The sequence below is a fragment of the Spinacia oleracea genome, chromosome 4, assembly GCF_020520425.1.
Source record: "Spinacia oleracea cultivar Varoflay chromosome 4, BTI_SOV_V1, whole genome shotgun sequence".
NCBI lineage: Eukaryota > Viridiplantae > Streptophyta > Magnoliopsida > Caryophyllales > Amaranthaceae > Spinacia > Spinacia oleracea.
The window spans coordinates 168,576,662-168,597,547 of NC_079490.1; the positions used below are offsets into that span (position 1 = coordinate 168,576,662).

The following is a 20,886-nucleotide window of genomic DNA, read 5'->3' on the forward strand; positions in this document are numbered from 1 at the left end:
CGCGCAAGACCTTTTGATAACATATGGGGCTACAGTACCCAATATAGTCAAAAATAAAACACAAATTCTTATTTACAAGGGTTGTACAATAAATATTGTACACCAGAGTAAAAGTTAACTCAAAATGTTGTAAAAGTTATTCATTTTTTAGTGATAAATTTTTTCATGTTAATAAAAACTTATTTCTTCAAAATCACTAAGAAATGTATAAAAATTAATCATTTAACTCTTTAAAATGTTTATCTATCAATGTTTTTTTTATTAATATAAAAGTTAATCAAAACTAGGTTAAAGTTACAAAAAAATGGGTAAACGTTATCTTGGTGTACAATAAATTTATTGTACATCTAGCGCGCGCAAGACCTTTTGAAAATAAAATTAAATTAATTTCTTACTGGGTAATGGATGATAACTGGGCAACTGAAATAGTGAGGTGTCTTTGCTTAGATGGAAAATGAAATACGTATAGAATACGTATATCATCAAGAATACAATAGGAATAAATCATTAAATCTGATTTTCCCTCCCTCGTTTTTCATCTTCCTCGTTTTCTTCTGATTTTCAATCTCCCTCCACTGTTATTGTTCACTGATTCTTCAAGTTCCGCGAGATTGAATTGGGGAAAACTAATTCATTCACATAAACTCTAGTTTCAGAGATTTAATTTGGGAAGAATATTTCAGAGATTGAATTGGGGAAAAACATAAACCCTAATTTCGGAGATTTAATTGGGGAACCTAGAGTTGTTTCCTTCCGCCACCGTCGAATCTTCAATCCAAACGCTACTGCGAGATAGATATCGATCGGTAATTACATTTTCTATCTCCCGTTTCTGCATTACATTTAGCCTTGCTTGTAATTGGAGTCATGTTGGTCAAATAATTGCATGTGCTCGTTTCACCTTGTATGAATCTGAATTGAGGATGGTTTTATTACTTTTATGCATGATCTCTAGCAGTCTAGGTCTGCAGAATAACAGCAATTCTCTTTCGTGAGTGTTCTATTTAATTCAATTGTTAACCAAGCGGGCAGTGTGCCAAATACTCAGATTCACTATGTGAAAGTTTATTAGTAAGCTTTTTTTTATCATATGGATTGTCGGAGAAGAGCAAAGGTTTGAGATGCTGAAATTCTACTGTAAACACATCTTAAATTATGTGTTAAAAAATTGATTTGTTGATTTAGGGAAAATTAATTATGCTTATTGTAGTCTAAGATGATATTTTGTTTTTTAATTGAAGAAATGCATGCTTGAATTTGTACTAGAAAGCAGTGCTATTGAAACTTGCAAACGGTTTCGAAGAATTCGAAAACCTAAGTGTTTGAACTTGCAGCCATGGCTAATATCTGGTATAGAAATAGCGTTACAGGTAGAGTATTGACCTATACGAAGTATAACACTTGAATTTTCCAGGGAATACAACCAGTGATAAGAAGTGGAAGATGGAATCAGACTCTCCTGGTGCGTTGACATATCTAAGGGTTTTAATCAAGAGCTTTGTTGTAACTGTTTGTTTCTTCTTTTCGTTGTTTAATTTGAAGATTTTGATTGTTTCTTCTAGGTGGTCTAAGTACAGTGAACGGGGTGGTAACACCAAAAAAACAGTAAGGCGAGTGTGTCTATTTAACTCACCAACTAAGATTGTAGAAAGGGTTGATCAGCCGAAAAGTGAACCTGGAGTCGTGCTCGGAGGTTTGAAGGAGGGAGAGATAAAGGAGGGCATAATTTTGCATGTGGTTGGTTTGATTTGAATTTAAGCGTCTTTGTGTCCCTCCCCACTTTCAAATATTGCCAATATTTCCTAATTCGCATGTGGTAGGTTTGATCTGCAAGGTTCTTTCCAGATTTTGATGTATCTTGTTTGGTGTTTTTGTTGAATTGGGTAATTTTTGTTGTTGTTTCCATGAAATAATATGCTGGATTTCGTGTTTTAATGATGATTTAAGATGTATTTTCACGGTGATTGGCCACCTGATGGTAAATTTGAGGAGAGTTTGCCACTACATGGTACTGAATTTGTTAGAGCATTGTCATTCAAGGAGTACACTCATTCAAGGGATGGTGTTCTAAACCTATCTACCAAATGGCCTTTGGACAAGTTGAAGCCAGACTTGGAACCCAAGACTTATATTTCTTATGGGCTTCTTGGAGTTGGGTCGTGGAGACTGAAGACTCTGTTACGAAGCTACACTGTTATATGTCTGAATGTCTGATGAGGTATACATCTGTGTTATTTGCATTGTACTTGATCTTTCATTGCTTTTAACTGCAGAAGAGGGTTTGTGCTTACAGAAAAATTTCAGAAAACTTAGTTACAATTTTGCACACTGCAAAACACTGATGGTAGTTATTTTTTATGGTATGATATGTATATTGCCCCTGTTTTGACATTATGCACACTTGCTTTCAAAACATGAAATGCAGGGAATTCTGCATTACTAATGCTTTGTGTGATACGTGTATATGCACCATGTAAACCATTTTGAATGAAGTGTAAGGTTCAAGTCATATACTTCTGAACTTCATATGAGTTCTGTAAAAATTAAGTTAATAGAAGTTTGGAATTTGATAATTTTAATAAATTGATTTAATAATTGAAACACTCCCTTCGGCATCAACAAAATGCATGCACACTTTTGTAATCGTTATTTCAGGGGTGGGAGGTTCTGTAAATTATATGAACTAAGAGGGTTTAAATCTCCTTGCTTGGCTCCTTGGTCAAATATTTACTTTATTCATACTTAACACATTCCGTATCTGTCAGTCTCATCTTTAAAAAAAAATCCCGCAATCTTCTTTCTTCAAGGTTTTACTCTCCTCCATTCTCAGGAAATCAACACTGCGATTTGTTGAGCTAGCTTGGTACTGGTGGCGAAACAGCGACGGAGATGACAGTGGAGTAGAAAGCTAGGTATTATCTGGGAGCTTTCTCTCTCTTACCTCTTCAATTAAACCTAATTAAACCTACCATTAACCTGCAAAAATCGACAAAAAAAATGCTAGAAAACAATGAAAACCCAGAAAAGTTGCAATGGCAGTGGAGTTGCAAGGTAACATCGGGAGTTTTCTCTCTCTTTCTAGAGTACAGTAGTTTTCTCTCACTTTCTCTTCAGACTCTTCGGTTGTTCTTGAAAGGGTATACGTATTCAAAAGTGTATAGTATACGTATACCATCATTCCCAGTCACCAAACACTGCCTAATCATCTAGTCTCAGTCACCAACAGTTTAGTGTCTATTCCAGTCAGCAAGAATGAAATGTCTGAATTACCCTCTATATTGGGTAATGTAGCCCATATACTATATGGCTGTAGGCACCCTCCTGATTAGGGCCGAACTTATTTAATGTAAAAAGTGTTAGATAAAGTCGGTGAGTACAAAACTACAAAGGTTGCGTACGTTTTACTAGTATCTGATTTTTTATCGAATTTATTTTAATTATAAATCGTACTCCCTTCATATTTTATTTAAGGAAACATACACTGTCTTTTTCGGTCGTATTTATTTAAGACATACACTTGTCATTTTTAATAATTTATCAACCCCATCATCTAATTAAATAATACATCTAGTACAAAACTACAAATGTTGTGTACGTTTACTAGTATCTGATTTTTACTTATTTTATCGAAGTTATTTTAGTTATAAATAGTACTCCCTCCGTATTTATTTAAGGGATACACTTGTCTTTTCAGACCGTATTTATTTAAGAGATACACTTGTCATTTTTAGTAATTTATCAACCCCATCATCTAATTAAATAATACATCTAATTTACCCACCACACCTCCCACCTAGGGATGGTAATCACATCCGAATTCGAACCGAGTCCGACCCGATCCGAAGGAAACAATCCGATCCGAATCCGAGAAAAAAAAAACCCGAATCCGATTAAAAATATCTGAATCCGAATGGATATGGATCGGATATGGAGTTTGCAGAGACTCCGACCCGGATTCGAGTGCAAATCCGACCTGAAATTATTTCAAAGTGTATTATTTTTCGTACATAACTTTTTTTTTAAAGGAAGTTCCTATTTTAATCTAATATATTTGATTAAAGCGCATATATTTGTAATTTATTAATTTATTAGAAACTCATTAGATTTTGGTAAATGAGAAATAGGAGTTCTAAATTAGTTGAAAATTAAAAAAATACAAGTTCTATGTAAGTAAAGTTAATGCATGATTCAGATTTAGACATAGATATGGATTCGGATTTGGATATGGATGCAAATTTTGAGTCCGAATTTTAAATGGATATGGATATGGATGCAATTTTAGAGTCCGAATTGTAAATGGATTTGGATTTGGATATGGATGCAATTTTGGAGTCCGAATGTTAAATGGATCGGATATTGAGTTTACTACATCCGACCCGAGTCCGATCCATTGCCATTCCTACTCCCACCCCCCAAAATAACATGGTCCCACTTGTTTACTTATTAAAATATCTACCCAACCCTACTTGCTTTATTATTTTATTTCATTCAATTCTTCTTTTTAATACTCGTGCCCGGTCGTGTATCTCTTAAATAAATACGGAGGGAGTACTTAATCAATTTTATTTTTCTTGAATTTATATGATTTTGACTTGTTTGTCCGGAAGTAAGTGAAAATAAGATGTAAAGAAAAGAGTGTAACCTTTAATTTTTACAAGCTTTTTAGTGTCAATTGTTGGGTTGTTTAATGAGTTACTCCCTCCGCCCCGGAATACTCGAAACGGTTTTACCATTACAGAGTTTAAAGCATTGTAATTGACTTATTATTTAATTAGAGGGTAGTTGGCAGTGGGGTATTTTTTTAATATAGGCAGTGGGATGTGTGTCAAACTTTTAAAGGGGTAGGGGGGTGGGGCCGTGGGGGTAGTGGATTTTTTTATGTTTTTTTTTTTAGAGAGTAGGGATGTCGGTGGGTCATTAGTAAGTGAGAAATTGATATAGTATTAATAAAATTTTCCATTTTTAGAAACGTTACAAGTAATCCGGGACGGTCTTATAACGAAAGCGTTTCGAATATTGCGGGACAGAGGAAATAGATCGGATAAGTGAAAAAAGTTTTTCACTAACCTGGATAACATAAGTTAAAACAAAATAGAAACATTAAGAGAATATACAAGCATTTTTTGTGAAATGGGATAAATATGTAGCGATGGTGTTAATGGAAGGTTTTGATCCCCCTTGTCACATTGCATCATTTGAATGTATTAACTCGGACAAATTTCTACGGAGTAATTTACACACGCAATGTGTGTAAATAAGATCAATAATAAAATAAATCAGATATGAAGTTTAACTTGTGTAATAAATATAATATGGGTCATACGACCTAATATAAAAGAAAATGAAGTATTATTTTCGAATACAAACTTTTCTATAAGGCGGTTTTACATAAAAGATCACATTGGTATCATATAAGTTAAGCAATGGAAACAGTTAGTTAAGTACTTGAACTAATTAGTTAAGCACTGAAACCAATTAGTTAATCAAAGGAATTAATTAGTTAAGCAATTGAATCAATTAATTAAGCAATGTAACCAATTAGTTAAGAAATGGAACCAATTAGTTAAGTAACCAAAGTGATTTTTCCGGTAAGGCAGTCTTACACAAAAGTTGCCGATTTTCGAAATTGAGCTAGTTTACCTTAGTTCTTATTTGAGAACTACTAAGGTAGTGTTTTCTTCACCATAATGTGACTTATCTTATCTTATCTTATTGGCCACGAACTTATCTTATTTTATCTTATCTTATCTTATTGAATATTGACCATTATCTTATCTGAACTTATTAACCCTTATCTTATTTTATCTTATCTTATTTTATCTTATGTTATTGAAATTTATAGTATTACCTTATGTAATATTTACCTTATCTTATTTTATCTTATCTTATTGGCTCTTATTTTATCTTATCTTATCAGACCTGAAATAAGTGAAAATAAGGTGGAGAGAACAAAGCCTAAATTCAAATAAGTTTATAAAAGGGTTGCTCAATCAAGTACAAGTTGTCCGTACAATTTATAATTAGTACAAAGTATTCTTTATGCTCCATCTGTTAAAAAATAATGGTTGCACTTTACCTTTTTACGCTTGTCAATGTAAATGTTTGGATATTAACATCTCTAGTTTTGTATTCGTAAAAATATAAAAAGTTGATATTCAAAAAATACATATCAAGACGAAACAAACAACACCTCATACGGCTATATTTTTCCTTACCCATAAATAGTCAAAATTGAAATTTATGAATAATGTTAAAAGTCAAAGTATCTCCATTAATATAAAACGGAGGAAGTAGATTTTAATAAATTCAAATAAATAAAAAGCATAAAAATAAACTGCATATGAACCCGTGATAGTAAGGACAAAAAGGCTAACCTCTCGTTATCACGTTTGTTTTCTTAGAACTATGATTGTCGGCAATTATTTCAATATATTGGTGATAGAGGGCCAATATCATGTCTTCACTTGTTCGTTTTTTACTTGATTTTTCATGTGAACACCTTTCACTCTCAATATAATCACTAATATGCATGTACTAGCTACTAAAACTTTCAACAGATGTGAAGGGCAAAACAATAGTGATTGTAATACGAAGTACTCCGTATTCTGTAGTGTTTATTCAACTCTTACGGTCTCACGTACGGGTAGGGATGGGCATGGGTTCAGATCCGGTTGGGCCCGGCCCATTTTTACGGGTATGAGTCTAGTTATTTGGCACTCAATGGATTTGGGGTGGATCTGGATCCATGTGTTTAAATACAGGTCTGGGTCTAGGTCTAATATTCTCAGACCCAGACTTGGTCTAAATCCGGCCCATGGACTCGGTCAATTATTAGAAATTAGAAATAGTCTAATTAGATACATGCATGCATTAGTATTTTGACACTAATTTGCGAATTGTGATATTTTATGTATCGAATGTGAATATGTGATGGTAAATGACAGTTAAACTAATGGTGCGGATAAATTTTCTAAGACAAAAATGTTAAAAATAAAAAAAATGAAACTAGACCCATTTTTGACCCGAGACCCATTAGACCCATTGGATCTGGGTATGGGTCTGAAAAACCCAATGGATCTGGGACGGGCATGGGTCCGTCCTAAAAAATATGGTCCTGGGTCTGGGTCTCACCAGATCCGGCCCATACCCATCCCTACGTACAGGGTTTTTAGTTTAGTATTTGCGGATCAAAAATTTAGAGATAGGAATATATAAGTTCTTAGATGCAGTTGTAGTGCATTTTAGTTACACCCCATGTAAAATTTGAGTATAATTGTGTAAATCGCATGCATATTACATTGCTTAATTATTCTATTGCCCCCTTATATAAATGGTATAAGATCCACTGACCGCCACTACTCACCTTTCCACTTCTTTTAGGAAAATAAGTTCAAATAAGTGCATATTAGTTTTAGTAAGATAAGTTCATGAAAAATAAGGGTTGGCCAAAGTAAAATTTATAACTAAAATAATTTGATAAATTCAGGTAAGTTAAAGGAAAAAAGTGAAAACCAGATGAATAGAACGCACCTAAATTAAAATGTACAGTATTCTTACCAAGTGAGCCAAACTTTAGCTCAGGGGGTTTTCTCCGTTACTATAGTGAAACATATTTCGTGTATTCGCACGAAACATAGGTAAATCATACATACATATATATACTATGTAAACTTACATTCCCTCTCAAATCTCAATAGTTAGCAAATTAATCCAATAATATTCAAACTTGATGCATGGTGGTGGTGGCAAGCTTGGTTGTTCTTTGTAAAGGAGGACAGTGTCTGAGAGCGAGGCCAAGGGGCCGGGGTTACCTTTTGGGTACAAAAAATATTTGTTTGGACTTTTTTTAACTACTTGTGGGTTGTTTAATAAACCTTTTATGCAAATTAAGTTAACAAAAATGTCTAAATAATAACAAAAAGGTAATTTATAAAATAAAGTGGAAAATTAAAAAACACAAGGTCGTCGATTCACCGTGTATTAGTTCCCCTATTTTATGTTTTAGATCCTATTTAGATTTTTACTAAATGAAATTATTTTTATATTAAATTATTTATACAGATTAAATACTAGGAGTATCTTTTACTAATTTACTACGAAGTACCAGATTTTTTAATGTACTTTCTACGATATTAATGATTAAAATTGAATTGGTTATGGAGCTCAAAATTTCAATAAATTGATTATGACGCTCAAAATTCTGGTGAATTAGTTAGTGGTGCAAACGAAATTTGCAGTCTCCCCGGCTTTTTTTCGCTTTCTCCTCTTTTTTTTAACACTTTTTACTCAATTTTTGCTTTTAAATATTTTATTCATGCTCTAGACGACAAGAGTTGTTATTGAACAAGACTTTCTCAAATATAAGGATGATATAAATGGCACAATAGGTGCAAATACCGTGTCGCCCATATGGTCATACCCATGGGCCATGGCAGATACATGTCCAATATTTAATGGACACCCAATTGGATATAAAGCTAAATTCATTCGGAAAACTTGCTCCACAAGGACAACTACCTTAGAGGATATTCACTACCCACGTATATTCAAATTCTATCATCCATTCACAGTGGGTGTGACTTTGATAAACATTTCTACTTCATTAGGGTGCATTCAGAAACTGCAGAATTGCATGATCCAACCATCCTGCATCTAGACTCTAGAGTCTAGATGTAAATAAACACTGTTGTAAAACCCTTACACGTAATAACATCATAAGAGTCTTACAAGTCGTTTACCGTAGAATTTTTACTAATTAAATCATACTCCGTGATAATCATTGGTATTTTGAATTTGAAGATGAGTATTAATTAGTAAAATTTCAACGATAAACCATTGATAAGACTCTTATGATGTTTTTACGTGTGCATAATTAATTCACAAAGATCAAAAAGTCAAAATGGGAAAGAAAGAAAAAAATCTGCAGTTTACAAAACTAGAAAGAAAACCAGAAAATAATTAATGGACTAGAGCAAGCCAACGACGCAAGTCACAATAAATTCTCACGATCTCACCGGAAAAGAAAAACAATAAATTCTCATGTAGGTTTCAACTTACCGTTTCTCACGCTTTTTATGAGAAAACACTGATACGAGAAATTGATACGAGTATATCAATTTACCACTTCTCATTATAACTTTAAATTATCATTCAAAATATCATGACAAGAGTGACAACAACATGTTATTGGTGATATTACACCAAACAAACTAAATAAGGAAAAGTTAGTGTGAGATAAGGTGCACGAATAATAAAAAATAGTCTAACTTTCAAATTTAATTAAGTACTCCTTACATTTTATTTGAAAAAATATATTAAAAAAATAAAAAATAAAAAATAAAAAATAAAAGGGATTTCCTTTCTATAATGGCTGCCACTATCAATCAAGTTGTCCATTTTTGTTTTTGCTTTCTATACCTTTTATTTCTTCTTTTTTCCTTTTTTATAATTTCCTTTTATATTCTTCTAAATATACTAGGTTAATTATTATACTCTTCACCATATGCTAAATGCCTAAATGTCATTATCATTGATAATATGCTTGTACTATACTAAAGACAAAAGAAAAAGCTCGTTTTCGCAAATATTAGCCTCAGCACGTAACACAATTACACAAATATGGATTAGTATTGCCTCCATCTCTCCCTGCTTGCCTGTTTTAATCCTTCTTAAAATATTATTCCAATATTAGAAAAAGGTTATTGAAATTACTATTTTAATTACCCACATATAAAATATACTTTCTCTGTTCTTTTTTAAATGTCACAAATTTTTAGACACGTTTGTCGATGTACAATTTTAAAATTTAATATATTTCATTATGGTATAGGAAAGAATTATAAAAAACTTGACACTCCATATTTAAAAAATATTTATATAAGAACCCGCATATTTTTTCTTAAGTATAAATCACAAAAGGATGTCAAAAGAAGTTGTGTGAATAGTGTAAAAACTCAATTGTGTCGTGTAAATAAGAACAGAGGAAGTATTTGGTTTCAACCAGGCCAGGGCGTATCTTAGTTAGTGGTGGGGTAGACTCGGCCCCCCGACCGGAAATTTTTGTAGTGTATTTTTAGTTACGTCCCCCTTAAAATATGTGTATAATTATATATACTCACTCCGTCCCTTATATATACTCGCACCGGTTTGACCGGTGCGGAGTTTAAGACACTTGAATTGACTTAATAATTTAATGGGGGTTAGTTGATGTGAGTTCTTTTTTTAATATAGTTAGTGGGAAATGTGTAAGGGGTGGGGAGTGGGGAGTGGTGAGTGAGGGGTGTAATTTTTTAAATAATTTATTGTAGGGAGCAGGGGTGTAGGTGGGTTAGTAGCACTACAAGAATTTGTATCTTTAACGACAACCTAATTACGACGGGTCAAAAATCCCGTCGCAAAACGGGGCTAACAACCAAACAATGACGGGAATAACCGTCGCAAATGTCTTTTACGACGGTTTTACGACGGGATTTCTATTAACGACGGTCCCCTTTTATGACGGGTTCGCGACAGGAAATCCCGTCGTTAATGAACGATTATTTGCCTTTCGCGACGGGATTTCCCGTCGTTAATAGTACAATTTCTTGTAGTGTGAGAAATAATATAATATTGGTAAAATTTTATATTTATAGATTCGGTGCAAGTATTAAGGGACGACCCGAAAAGGAAAGCGGTGCGAGTATAAAGGGACGGAGGAAGTAATTACATAGTGTATTGTTTAATTTTTTTTTTCTACCGCCCCCCTCGTAAAATCGTTCAAGATCCGCCACTGATTTCAACATTCTTACCTCTTCTCAGTTCTACTCAACCAACTCTTAACAAAATACTTTTGGTGCATGGAGCAAACAATAATGGACACAAGAAGAAGGAGGGAGTATGTTACAGGAAAACAAAAAGGTAAAATAAGGTTATTTGTGTTAATGCTACAAAATATATGTTTGAAAACGGTTACAAGTCTTACAAGAGTCGCAACAATAAATTTCACTCACAATCTATATTTTCACGTATGTCAATGTAAATGTTTGAATATTAATATTTTTAATTTTATATTCGTAAAAGTTATTTTAAAAAAATGATGTTCCAAAAATAATTGTCAAATTAAAATTTATAAATAGTATCAAAAGTCAAAGTGTAACCTCTGATATGAAATAAAGTACCCCGTACTGATAGATACACACTTCTTTTTTATCTTTCACCGTACCAAAACATCAATAGACTAATAGAGCCACTATTTCAATGTTTGTAGATGCCTTTTCCTAGGCTTACAATTCCACGAAGAATCTTTCTGCATGTGACACTTTTCCTACCATCATTGAGATCAAGAACAGGGCTAAACTCGACAACACTTAAGACGACTTGTTTAAGTACTCCATTATGAGCAAAAAAACATTTCTTATTTAAAGAAGGTTACTCCGTATATACTACTCCGTACTATTTACTCATTTCGCCCCGGAATACTCGCAACAATTTGACTTTTTACACTATTCACATAATTTACTTTAACCCTATTTTATTTATAGTACATGAAAATAAGTGTTACCATATAATATATTGTGGACTTCATCTTAACATATATTTTCAAAATATTATATTTTATAAGTTTTTATAATATATGATTAAAAATATTATAGTCAAAGTTGTGCATTGACAAACGTGTTCAGTCAAAACGTTGCGAGTATTCTGGGACAAAGGGAGTATATTTTTGTATGAATGAGCTATAAAGACGGCATTGTTGTTTTTGTTTTTTTTTTTGGATGTTGCATTATTGTTTTTTTTGGTGTGTGTTTGTGTATTAAGGTGTGAAACTTACAATGTACTCATACTATTGAACAGCTACGAACGAGTATATAAGTTCTCATTTATAGTACGGAATACTAGCTTTTTGCAACCCACAACAAAAATTTCCCATTTGCTTTGCTTCCCATCAAATTAGCAAAACAAAAGTAACACGTAAGACATAATTCCATGCTGCATAATTTCTTGATGAAATATATTATACGTTTAATTTCTTTGTCTACAAATTAATCCATAAAATACAAGGTGACCGTATTTTCTAATGATAAATCTTGACCGTCTCAAAATTTGTTTAAAGTGACCTCAAATGTGAGGGAGTGTTAAAGTACTGTATAACCTTCTCAAATAACACATGTGAGTGTCCCACGTTGATAAATGATGAAATAGTAATAACTTAATAAAGCTAATGGATTACTCCCCTTATTACCATTTACGTAGTATATAGTTTTAAGGTGAAACCCCATTTGTACTTCCTCCGATTTTTAATACTCGCAACGTTTGTGATTTCTACACTATTCACTATTATACATTGACAATTGTTGGTGATTTATACATAAGATAAAACATAGTCATGTGGGATCTTGTTAGATTCGTCTTAATGTATATTTTCAAAATATTAATTTTTTATAATTTTTGCTTAAAGAAAATTACAGATATTAATTATCAAAGTTGTGCATTGGCATGCGTGAAAGTGACAAATGTTGCGAGTAAAAATGAACGGAGTAAGTATTTGTTAAGTGAACTCTCTCTTGATAATGGGCATGACCCACACTCATATTTAACAATTTATCTTAATGCAAGATATTAACTTTTTATAATTTAGGATTTTCAGAAAAAGAATTTTCTATTAATATAATGCTAAAATAAATATTGTACGTAGTACAAATGTTGCAACAAAATTAAAATGTCTCTATTAATTTATAACGGGGGAAGTAGCTTTGACTATAACCACAATAGTAAGTTTAATTGGTTCCTTAGATCCACTAATCTCAATGGTGTATTTATATATATATAATTTTTTTTGAGGGGATGTTCCGGGTGTGGAATGAGAACAGCTGACTGTGGGATACTGGATCCTGGTGAGAGTGCCGGTTGATATCTGCACAACAGAATGGATTAACTAGCCTCGGGGGTGGTTCGAGGATCCCCCTCCGATGCTTAAGTAAGATTACTGAGAGATTAAGAGATGATTAAGAGATGATTAGAGAGTAAGAAAGAAGTGTGTTTAAGTGTTTGTCTACCTCATAGCAATAAATGAGGTGCTCCTTATATAGACCAATCCAAGGGTACGATCAGGTGGGTCCCTTGTGTTTAGATAACGACCTGTTGATAGTGACCCTTGGTTGGTTATCTTCATGATAATGCCGGTAGGGGTCTTTGCAAATATTGCCGGTAGCCCTTATGTTCCTAATATGACCAGATTATCTGCAGGTTAAGTTTACCTACGGGGAGTTCTGCCGGTACCAAGTGGTGCCGGTAGGACACCCCGTACAACTTTTTACTCCGACGACTTTTTACTCCGACGGACTTTTACTAAACCCCGGCCTCGAATGGAGCAGTACAACCAGCGTGGTTTGGGCCGGCGGGAGAGAAAGGCTTTTGATTATTTGGCGTGTGACATTTTAGATGTCGGCCTCAGCAAAAAGCACGTTGTTAATCGGAATTGGCTCCCTAATGCATATTATATTTTGGGTAATCAGCCCTTGTCCGCTGTCGGCCTTTGCAACACCCACTGCTTTGGTAAACATATTTTTAGCTGAATGGGATGTACTTATTATTGCTATTTATAGTTTTGTGTATTGCATAAGTTCGTTGCCGGCTTTAACTGAGTCGTTGTCTTTGCAGGTACTAAAACATTGGATAGAGAAATTCTCGGATTTGACGAGAATTGGAGACCTGTGTGCACGCAGCCCCCGCTACCTAAGGGAAAGTACGACACCATATCAACGTACTCCACACGGGCCTCCTCCCGTCGTTCAACTGCTACCGTTGCGAAGAATCGTGTTGCCGGCGGTTCTAAAACCAAATCTTCCTCTGTCTCTATTCCAAAAACTGTGCAACCGCCCACTATGCAATCTAATCCAACCGACCGTGGTGGGAAGACTCGAAAGAGGTTGTCACTTACTAGTGGGCGTTCTGACCCCACTAAGAAGTCTAAGGCTGCTGGCGGCGATGATGTTTCGGCTGCTGTTGACAACTACGAATTCCCCGCTGACGATACTCTCAAAAAGACGGCTGATTCTGCTGTTGCGGTTCACCCGTCTCCGCAGCCGTCCATTGAGATTTTGGACGTGGAAGGTGGTGGCGGCGAGAATGAGGCTCCACTTCAGCACTGTGCCACGTCGGCCGCTGTGACAGGGGGTAATTCTAGTATGCCCCCTGTTAGTCGTAGTGAGAATCGATCTGGTGATTCTCGGCTGAATTATCATCTGCCGCTTCGTACCGGCGGTTGGATTGAGGATACACCCTTTAAGATCCCGGAAGCAATGAAGTCATGGTTCGGGTCTTCTGGCGGCGAACCCACCGATCAGTTCTACCCACACATTGATCTGCTGTGTGGGGAGTCGGTGGCGACCGATTCTGCTAAGGAAGGTGGGGATTTGGGCTACCGTGCTTTTCGGGATCTGATAACTCCTGCTGACAGGCCACAGGGTCAGATTGACCCCCCTGCTGCTCAGCATTTCAACGATTTGTACAAGGTATTTCTTGCTTAATTTGTTACAACTTTCTACCCGGCTATTTTTGATTACTCATTTTCTTTTTGTTTTGTTTTTTAAGCTGTTCAATCCAGCATGGATTTGTACTATGTCTATCGTTGGAACCAGATGCAGCTGACGCAGAATAGCATTGATATTGCCGAGCTGAAGAAGCGGGCTGAGGCGGCTGAATCTGCTTTGAAGGATAACGAAAAGAAGTTGGAGAGTGCTTCTTCAGATTTGGAGGCGGCGAACAAAAGGCTGAAAGAGGTTGAGCCGAAGTTGAAGGCTGAAACTGAGAGAGCAGACGGTCTGACTCAGGAGCTGACTGATCTTAACCAGAGTTTGCCTGGGGTGAAGAAGACTGCCGCCAAGAGGGCTGTTGATAAGCTTCTCCAGTCCGACTAGGTTAATGATCTTCTTACTTTGCGCCATAATGGTGGTTGGTGCGCTGCTCATCGGGTCGTTTGCCATGTGAAGAAGCTGGATGAGGATGGGTGGCAAGAATTTGAGGATGGGTATGAGGAGAAAGAGCTGTACAAGGTTGCTACCGGTTTTGAGCCTCAGGAGCTACCCGAGGCTGTGATTTGCAATGCCAATCAAAGAACCTTGCCCCCGTTGCAAGTTCCAGAAGATGCCTACTGGTCTGGTGATGAGCATGCCGTTTGACGGTCTTGGCAGTCATCACCCTCCTCCTCTTGCGGATCCTCTACTTTTCCCAGCCGGCCTCATACATGTTAGGGTTTTTTAGTTTAGGCGGCTGGCTTTTGACTTTTTTCCAGATGCTGTTAGGGCACTTATTGTTGATGTAACATATCTTATAACATCGTTTTATTGTAGGGGTGTCGGTTTTTAATCGACATCTTTTGTGCCTTGTGATCAGCTAATCACTTCGCAAGATTTTTTGGTGATGGCTGTCGGTTTTTAGTGTTTTTCTGCTGTAATCGTGCATTTATAACAAGTAGTTTTTGATTGTATGTTTACTTCATTTTGCGTATGATACTTCCATTTTATTAGCATGAACTCTTGTTTGTTGTCGGCCTTTCTATATTACTAACTTGTTGAATGATATACTTCGAAATGAATGTTTATACGTCGAAATGGAGTGCATCTTAACAGCGTTTATTTTCTCTAAAACTATTAATTACAACAACTTATTATGGACTGCTACTCTTCACAGTAAAGTGCCCATACGACATTTATTTTCTTTACGGCTACTAATCACATCCATATAATTCGATGAATGCTACGCTTCACAATGGAGTGCCTCTTAACGGCATTTATTTTCTCCAAAGCTACTAATCACAACAATTTATTATGGACTGCTACGCTTCACAGTAAAGTGCCCATACGACATTTGTTTTCTTTACGGCTACTGATCACATCCATACCCTTCGTTGAATGCTACGCTTCACAATGGAGTGCCCCTTAACGGCATTTATTTTCTCCAAAGTTACTAATCACATCAACTTATTATGGACTGCTACGCTTCACAGTAAAGTGCCCATACGGCATTTATTTTCTTTACTGTTATTGATCACATCCATACATTACCTTTGCGTATGATTTATGCAGCGTTTGTTTTTTGCTTTTTTCTTCCTTCATTTATGGACTGGTCGTATTTGAGGACCGCCCTAATTATACATAACAGCAAAATGCAGACTGCTATTGCAATCAGTCTGCTCATACCTCATCATTACATTTTTTTTTCAAACATAGTACTTTCTTAGAGTACTGGCGTTCCAGGAGTTTTTGAGCGCGGTACCATCCATTTGCATTAACCGGTATGATCCAGGAACAATTTCCTCCCATATCTGGTATGGTCCTTCCCAATTAGCTGTCAGCTTTCCTTGAGCATTTCCTTTTCCTGTTGCCGCCGTTCTCCGCAGTACCAGGTCTCCTACTCCCAGAGGCCGGTGTTTCACTTTCTTGTTGTATGCTCTGCTCATTCTGCTTTTGTATGCTGCCGAACTGATTTCTGCTTTCATTCGGGTTTCTGGCATGAAATCCAACTGATGTCGCAGCAGCTGATCGTTTCTTTCCTCATCGTAATGCTGGATTCGCATGGTTGGCAGAGCCATTTCTGCCGGTATGACCGCCTCAGACCCAAAGCTTAACTTAAACGGACTCTCGCCGGTAGCCTCCTTGATAGCAGTTCTGTTGCACCACTAAATTTCTGGCATAAGATCTGCCCATTTGCCTTTACAGTCTTCTAGCTTCTTTTTCAGTGTAGCCAGGATTTGCTTATTCGCCGCCTCTGCTTGCCCATTGCTCTGTGGGTGACATACTGACGAGTGAGCTAACTTTACTCTGTATAATCCCAGGAAGCATTGTATGGGTGCACAATCAAACTGTGATCCATGATCAAAAACTATTGCCTGCGGCAGCCCGAATCTTGTTATTATATTTTTCCATATGAACTTTTTCACCTGGTTTGCCGTTATTTTTGCTACCGGCTCTGCTTCTATCCACTTGGTGAAGTAGTCCACTGCTACTATTAAGAACTTGCGCCCTCCAGCCGCCATTGGGAATGGTCCAACAATATCCATTCCCCATTGTGCGAATGGGATTGGGTTCAGAATGGGCATCAAATCATTGGCTGGCAAGTTTATCACAGCTGAAAACTTTTGACATTTCTCGCACTTTTTTACATATGCTCGACAATCTTCTAACATTGTTGGCCAGTAATAGCCTTGCCTTTGACAGATGATGGCAAGGGGTTTTCCACCGGCATGGTTCCCACATGTTCCTTCGTGCATCTCTTCGATCAGCCTTGCTGACTCGAATGCTGTCAGGCACCTTAAGAATGGCAGGCTAAATGACTTTTTGTACAACCGTCCCCACAGGATGATGTACCAAACCGCGTCCCTTTTTGTCTTTTTGGCTTCTGCCAAATCTGCTGGTAGGGCTCCAGTCTGTATGTATGTTTGGATATTATCGTACCATTCTGAGGTAGCTGTGATGGCCATGACCCGTATTTCCTCCGACTCCGTACTTCGCTTATTCATGACTTCCATCATGACTGTTCTTTTCAAGTCGGCGACATTTGAACTTGCTAACTTTGATAGTGCATCTGCCAGCGTATTTTCTGCTCGGGGTACCAGATTAATGCTGAATTTCTCTAGTTGAGCAGACACTGACCTCAACTTCTCCAGGTATTTGACCATTGAAGGTTCTTTGGCCTCGTACTCTCCGCTGAATTGACTTGCTACCAGCTGGGAGTCTGTTGTCAGTGTTACTCTTTTGGCATCTGCTGCGAGGCACATTTGGATGCCGGCGATTGCTGCCTCGTATTCTGCCTCGTTATTTGACGCGTTGAACATAAACTTTATAGCATACTCAAAAATGTCTCCTGCATGTTGGCGATTTTATGATTATTCCAGCCCCACTGCCTGTCTGTGCAGCTGAACCATCCACTGACACATCCCATACTTCAGCTTGTACTTCATCCTCTTGGTACGACGCTTCAACTATGAAGTCCGCCAATGCCTGGGCTTTGATTGCAGTTCTTGGCCGGAATTCCAAGTCAAACTCGGACAACTTTATTGCCCATTTTAGCAGCCGGCCTGATGTATCTAGCTTGCTGATGGCTTTTACGAGAGGAAAGTTTGTTAGCACTTCGATTGTATGCGCATCAAAGTATGGTCTTAACTTTCTAGCCGCGATGAGGACTGCATATGCCATTTTTTCCACCAATGTGTATCTTGTTTCTGGGCCGTTTAGCACATGGCTCACAAAATATACTGGCTGCTGCCCTTTGTTTTCTGTTTCGGCTACCAGTACGGCTGCAACTGTTTTTGGCGACGCCGATATGTACAATTGTAATTTTCCGCCCTCTTTTGCCCTTGCTATTGTTGGCAGGTTCTTTAGGTGACTTTTTAGAGCTTCAAAAGCCTCTTGCTCTGCCGGCCCCCATTTGAATTTCTTGTTTTGTCTCAAGGTTGTGAAGAAAGGCATTTGCTTATCTGCCGACTTGCTCACAAATCTGTTTAAGGCGGCCATTTTTCCTGTCAACCGCTGTATGTCTTTTACGCTTTTGGGTTGCGACAGACTGATGATTGCTTCTACTTTTTCAGGGTTAGCGTCTATGCCACGCTCGCTGACCAAGAAACCCAGGAATTTTCCCGACCTTACTCCGAAGACGCATTTTTTTGGGTTTAATTTCATCCTGTACTTTCTCAAAGTTTCAAAAGTTTCTCGGAGATCGTTAACATGATCCTCCTCTTTCCGGCTTTTTACGATAGAGTCATCAACATAGACCTCCACGTTTCTGCCTTTTTGGTCGGCAAACACCTTGTCGACCAGCCTTTGATACGTTGCCCCTGCATTTTTCAACCCGAATGGCATCGCCTTATAACAGAAGACTCTTGCATCCGTGATAAAAGCCGCCTTCTTCCTGTCTGATTTATGCAGGCTGACCTGATGATACCCTGAGAAAGCATCTAGGAAACTGAGCATTGCATGGCCGCTAGTAGAGTCTACCAGCCTATCAATCCGTGGTAGTGGGTAGAAATCTTTCGGACATGCTCTGTTAAGGTTGGTGAAATCTACGCACATTCTCCATGACCCACTCGGCTTTTTTACCATTACTACATTTGCCAACCATTCAGGGTAGTCACATGACTCAATAAAACCTGCCGCCAGCAGTTTATCCACCTCTTCTTGTATTGCTGCCATTTTTTCCGTGGAGAAATTACGTTTTTTCTGCCGTACAGGCCTAACATTTCTGTCGGCGTTTAATCGGTGGACCATTATCTCTGGTTCGATACCAGGCATCTCATCCGCTGAGAATGCGAAGATGTCCGCGTGCTCCCTCAGCAAGCTTATGAGGTTGACCTTCATGTCACTCCCCACTTCTGTACCGATCACGACTGTTCTATCCATATTTCCAACCTCCAGCTCGATATTTTCTGTCAGACCATCTGGCATTGGTCTTGCTGCTGATACCGGCCTCTCATCAAAGTGTTCCATGTTCAAGTCAGTTCGACCTCTTTTTGCGCAGTTCTTCTTTTTTGGTAGTTGTTCTTGTCTTGCCAGCTTAGTAGTCAAGTGTACCTCTTGCCTTGTCGGCTCAGTAGTCAAGTTTACTTCTGGGACCATTCTTCCCGGTGTTCTCAAAGCAGTCAAGTAACAGGATCTTGCCGCCAACTGACTTCCCCTTATCTTTGCCGGCCTTTCCAGGTTCGACATATATATCATTGTCAAGTGATAGGTGGAGACCACCGCCTGCACGTCATGTATGAATGGGCGACCGATGATCACATTGTAGGCCGCTGGTACTTTAATGATTATGAAATCCACCATGAGATCTCGCATATCAGATCCTTCTCCGATTTTCACCGGCAGCCGTATACTACCCTCTGGGTACACTGTAGATCCTGAGAAATCGATTACTGGGTAGTTCACCCTTTGAAGCTCGTCCTCTGGTATGTGCAATTGTTTGAAGGCTTCCCAGAAGATGATGTTTGCTGAGCTGCCACCGTCTACCAGTACTCTGTTCACATCGGCATTTGCTATATCGATTGTAAGAACTAGCGGGTCATCATGCGGGAAAATGATGCTTCTGCAATCCGACTCCGAGAACGTCATCACTGGTATGCTGGGTGGGTTAGGCCACACTCTTATTTAATGATAGTTTACCATGTGCTTGTGTTCCTCCAAACTTCTACTGGCGCCGCTTATTGTCCCTCCGTGGACTGGACCGCCAGAAATTACATACACGGGTGGTTTTTTTCCGCCATCCCTCTGTTCTGCTCTGCCACTGGTTTCCGGCTGTTTTTGCTCGATTCTTGGTGTCTGATATGGCTGTTCGATTCTAGGGTATTGTTGTTGGCTTTGCTGTTGTGGCCGGTATGAATTGGCAGGGTTTCCCCCCACCGAGTTGTTGTTACCATTTCCTTGCCTCGCCCTATACTGTGAAAAATACCCCTTTCTGACCATATCATCAATGTTGTCTTTGAGGTCTCTGCAGTCCTCTGTTAGGTGGCCGTGCTCATTATGGAAGTCACAAAATTTCTTGACATTCCTTTCCCTACTCTGCATTGGTGGCGGCCTTCTCCAGCCGTCCATCTTGTTGTTTATGTTATAAATTGCCGTCCGCGGTGTGTTCAGCGGAGTGTAGTTATCAAAGAGTCCTCTGGACTCCCTTCTGTCTTGCCGGGGTCTCTGCCCCTGTGGATTGGTATTTCTGTTATTCTGGTTTCTCTGGCTTGCCCCTTGCTGATTATTGCTCTGATGAAAATTGTTTCCTCCTTTTCCCGCCTGGGGGTTATAGCCTGGATTGTACACGACATTTCTGCCGGTTGCCACTACCACATTGGAGATCTTCATCATTTCATTCCCCCTGATGTACGCATTGGCCTTGTGTAGGACGTCGCCCAGATTAGTGTATGACTTC

At 37.8% G+C, this 20,886-nt stretch overlaps 1 protein-coding gene across 4 annotated transcripts; it reads left to right on the top strand.

Moving 5' to 3' along the window:
- The first annotated feature begins 472 nt into the window (after positions 1-472).
- On the top strand, positions 473-14,523 carry LOC110784244 (uncharacterized). Of its 4 annotated transcripts, none has more exons than XM_056842657.1 (8): positions 473-806; positions 1,415-1,462; positions 1,563-1,816; positions 2,041-2,218; positions 2,831-2,912; positions 10,798-10,896; positions 11,246-13,533; positions 13,639-14,523. In XM_056842657.1, exons 7-8 carry the CDS (start codon positions 13,344-13,346, stop codon positions 14,505-14,507), a joined length of 1,059 nt encoding a protein of 352 aa, XP_056698635.1. In that variant the 5' UTR covers positions 473-806; positions 1,415-1,462; positions 1,563-1,816; positions 2,041-2,218; positions 2,831-2,912; positions 10,798-10,896; positions 11,246-13,343; the 3' UTR covers positions 14,508-14,523. The 4 variants fall into 4 exon arrangements, 3 of the variants coding, with proteins under 3 accessions (XP_056698635.1, XP_056698634.1, XP_056698633.1); XM_056842656.1 differs by having other exon boundaries at positions 474-806; positions 1,948-2,218; XM_056842655.1 differs by having other exon boundaries at positions 477-806; positions 1,563-2,218.
- The last annotated feature ends 6,363 nt before the right edge of the window (positions 14,524-20,886 follow it).